Genomic DNA, 5,836 nt, shown 5'->3' with positions numbered 1-5,836 from the left:
ATATATATATATATATATATATATATATATATATATATATATATATATATATATATATATATACATACATTGTACACATACATTGGGGTCTGTTATACAGCTTTGTTTAAAGGTCTCAGTTTTTATAATTTGGTATGATCACATAAAGTGACGTTAAGTTTGAAGTTTTAACAGAGAAAAGCTTTGAATGGCACAATTTAGAATATAATTTGCCCAAAATTAGCATTCTAGCTGCTAATGATTTTTCTTAAGATGGTGAAATTTTATCTAAAATGGCTATAAAATTTCTCTTGTGTAGAAACCTTTGGGTTTTTTGGAGTTTGGTCTATTTTAATTCTTATCAAGTGATTATTTTAATGCTTCAGTAGGTCCATCCGACTTTGCTTTACATTTAGAAGCTGGTAATTATATTGGATGAGAAACTAGATACAAACTTCTTTTTTATCTTTCTATTATTTTGGCAGTGTTTTCTTTTTTTTTCTTTCTCAGCTATGTCTCCTCACTTTTTTTTTTTGTCTTGGTGTAACTTCATGTGCAACCTTTTTAAAAAGTTAGTTGTGCCCCTTAGTTTCACAGAGATACTGCTTCTGTAAAGGTTTACACTCATATGAGTCGAACCAAAAAAGGCTTTTTAAAATTCAGTTCAATTAAGTCACTCCCCATCATTTTGTATTTTCAACCATATCATTGTTGTATTGGTACAACAGTAAAGTATGTGACAGAATGTCAAATACTTTTGTCACAGAATATGATTACTTGTAAGTAATCATATTCTGTAACTGTAAGATCGTTTTAAATAGGAAGATATACCTGGTTATCAGTTTCTATAGCTTTAGCATCATTTGCTAGCTTTAGCTTTCAAAATCTGCCCTTGTTTGTATTTGATAAACTTTTTCATCATATTTAATAACTATTTGATGTTTTTCAAGGGTCCAACTGGAAAGCCTGGATTGCCAGGAGTGCCTGGAGCTGATGGACCTCCGGTGAGTTAAAATTTAGATCTACAAAAACTGTTTAGTTGGTTGGTCGGTCGGTCGGTCGGTCGGTAGGTTGGTGGTTGGTTGGTCAGTGGGTGGTTGGTTGGTTGGTTTGATGTAAGGGTGGATGGATGGATTGGTTATGAAATAAACATCTAATTTAATACCATATAGCTGCATACACATTTTAGCAATAGAGTGTAAAATGCCTTAATGAATACTAGTATATAATATAATAGTATATAAGGCATATGGATGATACAACATCTTCATTTGGCTCCATAACAGGAGATCAACACACACACACACACACACACACAGTATTATATATGCAAACAACCTCCTTTGCATCTCAGACAGACGTGACACCTGTGCTAATGACAGATGTTCTTTGGAAATCACCAGGTGGCTCCTTCTATAGAGGAGAGGGGGGCTTTAAGATCTAGTAACTCCAGGGGAAGAAAAAAAATAAAAAATGAAAAAATTGAGTAAGTATTGAAAGATGAGAAGGAGATAGAGGAGAGCTTGCATAATCTAATACAACGCTCCAAAGCCCATTAATGGTTTATATTTCAGATTTGAAATAGCTTACAACCATCTATCCAGACTTTTTTTTAAATTCATTTGCTGCCTATAACTTAAATTGCCACATTCTCGACCTTAGTGCTTCCTCTCTGCCACTAATTTCTTTCCTCTTTTGTATCCATTTCTGTCTCAATGCTAAAAACCCATCAGTGGGTTTGCAAAGCTCCTTTGTCCCACGAGAATCCAATCAATTTTCCTCCAGATGTCTTTTTACTGGACATCCATGTGTGAGTTCTGTGTGGTGTTGTTGCCATCTCGCCATTGTGTATTAGATCACATGCATGCAGCCTATGTGTATTTGTACTGTGAAGTCTCAAAGCGGCTTTGGTCTAGGCTTTTAGAGCCCAGTAATAGCTGTGAGTGCATCTGCAACACTGTGCATTAAGAATGGGAAACAAACTCCCAAAGGAGGCTGAACCTCTGAAAGGCCAACTTTTCCAGTTTCCTAGTTAGATTTGTCCTTCAGCAGTTTTACAGCCTAATCCTTCAGTTATAGGGATGTTGTGGTGTTTATGGTGGTATTTGTACTGAAATGTCATGCAGTAATATTCTTCTCAATGATTTACAGGGTCACCCTGGAAAAGAGGGTCCTACTGGGGAGAAAGGCCACATGGTGAGTTGGGCTCCTTTTTCTCTTTCTTATTTAAATTATTAGTTTGGGCAGTTTAGATATATTTTAATACATAAATGAAGATTATTCTCCACCTAAGTGATGAAGTCCTGCTCTCTTAATGAAATGTCCATGGGGAGCTGGCACACTTCATTCAAATTAGCTCCTCAGCCTTTTCTTGCTTTTACTGACCTTTCTGATTACCTCATTGGACACTTCTGCTTACCAAAGGGAAAACTTCCACATGACTAAGTGTTATAAAGCAGGACAGAAGGACCCAGCATTCAAGGCGAGACATACAGTGGGATAATATGAAGCATTTTGTAAGAATGCGGCAGGCTTCAGATAGCAGTGGCTGCAGCTAGGACATCTATGACTGGAGTCTCTAGTTAAAGAAAAACACAGATTAGCGACCATGATAATCTGACGGAGAATGATTATCCATATGAGTCACTAATGAATCATGAATCTCCATAATACGAGATAGGATCCAGAGGGTGGGCTGCCAAGGAGATGTGGCGGGCGGGTACCGCCCAGAGTGTCCCAGATGCTTCAGCCTCGGAGAACAAGAAGGAGTTTGAGCCAGGTCAGGGAAACAGATCAGAACAGGAAGGCTCAGAGGTCCAGGAGTCTGGACCCCAGTCAGGGATACCGATCAAAGCAGGAACTGACTGGTTCAGGGTTTTCTTGGACTCCAGAGACAGTTCAGGCAGAACAGTCCAATGGGAATAGGCAGCCTCGGTGTTTGCAGAATAGGTGAGGACATCAGGAACTCTACAGGACGGTAAAATACGGCACTCTCTGCTGAAACCATTCAGGAACAGACGTGTTTAGTGGATGAGAGACAGATCAGGGTCAGGGAATCAGAAACACCACAGAATGCTTAAAAAACACTCTCCACTGCACCCTGAGAACAAGAACATGAACAAGAACATCAGCATCAATAATCTGGCCATGATGGCTGGGACTGAGCTGTAAAAATAGAAGCCGCAGCAGGTGGTTTAGATGAGCCATAATGAACAACCGGGCAATTAGACAGGTGAATGGAGTGAACAATTAGGCCAGCCATCAGAGCCAAGATCATGACACAAAGTGTTGTTAGGCTTGCTTGGTAGCATTGGCAAAGGTTTCTTGCCATGTTGGATGCTAATTCCATACCGACACTTTTCCAATTATTCTTTACCTACTTTTATTTCCACCTGTAAAATGTACCATTTGGTAAGACTTTATGTAACTATTTCTATATATGTCTCTTTCCCCTGGCAGGCAATCTTTTCTATGCAATATCAGGAGAAATTATTATATGCATGCTCTGATCTGATGTACCTTCATTTAATATTAATTTATTAAAATTCTGAACAACCTTTTCCTATAGATCTGACTCCCAGCTGTGTTTTAAGAAATATTAGAGGAAAATATAGTGACTAGATTATAACAACTCTTTTGGCAACCTTTTATATGGTGTGTTTACTGACCAGAAAAACAGTTTAGACTTTTAATGTTTCAATGTAGCCTCTCACCAACAAGCTCAGTCAAGGCAAAAATTGGCCATTTCTTACTGTTTGAGTGTTTTCATTAGTATGATGCTAGTTTTAATCAAATCTTTCTCTCTTTAGGGCCCTGCCGGTCCTCAAGGCCCCATCGGTTATCCTGGGCCCCGAGGAGTTAAGGTAAGTTTATCTTTGTTTATAAAAAGTACATTTTTACAGCAGAACTTTAGAGGTAATGGCTATTAAGGACACTTTTGTTAGCTACCGGATGCTATTTACTGTTAACATCTTTTCTTTTTAAATGTTTAAACCAATATTAACATGCTGCTTTAGAGAAGGGTACAAATCAAGTCCTTAATTATTGCCATAAAAACACAGTAGTAGTGCCAGCTTAGGGGCTTCATGCATCTTTTTAGATATATAGTGTTAATCCGAGGGTTTTTCATCCTCTTTATGTACCTTTTTTTCAATCTTTTGTTTTTGATCAGCTATATTCAGAACCACAACAAAACAAATCTCATTAAATAGTTGCTGGTAATAGGAGGATCCAAATCTTACAGCTTTTACTGAGAAGGCTCAACTGGTTTTGCGTCTGTTCCAGATTTTTCTTTGTTAGATGGCTGAAATCTAAGAGGATGGACAAGGATTTGCTGACGAGCAAACTTTGAATCCTCTGCAGTAGTAAATTTTAAAACAGTTCTTTAGAAGCCTTACTTTAGATTAGAAAAAAGCTTTCACATCGTGAAGTTCTGTCACCTGAAAGAATGAATGCTCTGCTATTTCTCCGTATTGTCTCATTTACTTCTTGATTGCCTGATTTTGCATCGCAGGGAGCTGATGGCGTCCGTGGCCTCAAGGGAACTAAGGGTGAAAAGGTAAGAGAAAGCAGACAGGAGGAGAACTAAAGCTACATCAGTCATTCGACTTAACTGTAAAATTAACAGAGAGATGACGGTGATTGTGATTATACTGATGATGAGGGTTGATGGCCTCTGCTTGCCAATGATAATCTCAGGACACATAATTTTACTGCTACAGAGATTGGGGAAAAAGAGGGGTCTATCAAGGGTTTCTATGGCAACAAGGGCTCTTGTCTCATTGCTGCTCTATCAGACTTGACATCTCTGTGTTTATGTGCGGGTCCAATTCAGGGGGATGTTGACTTCCAAAATATTTCAGTGTTATTAGAGCCTTGTCTGTTGCACCTCTCATATTGTGTTTTTATGTTTCCTATCGTTAGGGGGAGGACGGCTTCCCTGGCTTCAAGGGAGATATGGGCATAAAAGGTGACAGGGTAAGGCTGACTTAAAAATTGAATTATGCACATTTAACTATTTAATGTTTTGACAATAAAAACACAAACTTTAATGTGTCTTATTCGTCTTCTATGTGATAAAACTAAATGTTGCACAATACTGAAATAGAAGAAAAAAAAAACAGATTTTTAAACCTCTTTAAACATGTAAATCTGCATTGAGCTTCCTCTATTCAGACACCCCTAAATGAAATAATCAGGGAGGTATCCAAGAGTCAGATTGTAACTGGAAAATCTGCAGTTTAGAGGTTCCCAGGTTAGAGTTCAACTATAAAAGCCTCTACTGGGTCTGTAAAAGTGGACTGCTTCCATTCATACTATTTTTAGCTCGGTTGAATTTTACTTAAAGATGCCCAGTTTTGACTGCAACGTCTTTCGCTGCAGTAGGCTGTCATAGCTGCTAAGAAGAGAAGAAGTAGAAAAGAACTGAAGAGAAAAGAGTAAAGTCTATTCTGTCCAGGAAACAGATGCTGTACTGTGTCCTTGCAGTTCCTAGGAGATGAATTTTCCAAAATTGGTACAACTTCTGACACTTCGTTTCCTGAACAAGTGTCAGTGTTGTTTTTCTTCTGTTCACTTTCATTGTTCATTTTCTTTTTGTGTGTTTGATGCAATCCCTTGAAGAGGAATGTTACTGTGACTGTCAGTATACAAAGTCAGAGCAGAAATCCGACGAGAAACTTAAGGACAACTGATGTCACAGGTTTTGTAGTCAAGCTGACGGCAGAGCAGACTGGAACGTATTAAATTGGCTTCAGTTTAAGGTTAAAACTAAAGCTTTTGGCCCAGATATAAAATAGTATTTGTGACAGAGCCTGTCAGACTGCATTTAAAAAATTTATGTATATAACTGTTTTCT

At 38.0% G+C, this 5,836-nt stretch overlaps 1 protein-coding gene across 1 annotated transcript in view; it reads left to right on the top strand.

Annotated features, from left to right (window-relative positions):
- The window catches only part of LOC107090900 (collagen alpha-1(V) chain-like), a 101,021-nt gene that overhangs the window by 64,829 nt on the left and 30,356 nt on the right, over window positions 1-5,836 (top strand). Inside the window, exons 25-29 of the mRNA XM_015384526.1 lie at window positions 930-983; window positions 2,131-2,175; window positions 3,789-3,842; window positions 4,493-4,537; window positions 4,903-4,956. Coding sequence (XP_015240012.1) covers window positions 930-983; window positions 2,131-2,175; window positions 3,789-3,842; window positions 4,493-4,537; window positions 4,903-4,956 — 252 coding nt within the window. The remainder of the gene's footprint in view (window positions 1-929; window positions 984-2,130; window positions 2,176-3,788; window positions 3,843-4,492; window positions 4,538-4,902; window positions 4,957-5,836) is intronic.

The sequence above is a fragment of the Cyprinodon variegatus genome, unplaced genomic scaffold, assembly GCF_000732505.1.
Source record: "Cyprinodon variegatus isolate N-32 unplaced genomic scaffold, C_variegatus-1.0 Scaffold315, whole genome shotgun sequence".
Taxonomy (NCBI): domain Eukaryota; kingdom Metazoa; phylum Chordata; class Actinopteri; order Cyprinodontiformes; family Cyprinodontidae; genus Cyprinodon; species Cyprinodon variegatus.
This window is presented reverse-complemented; position numbering and strand designations above follow the sequence as displayed.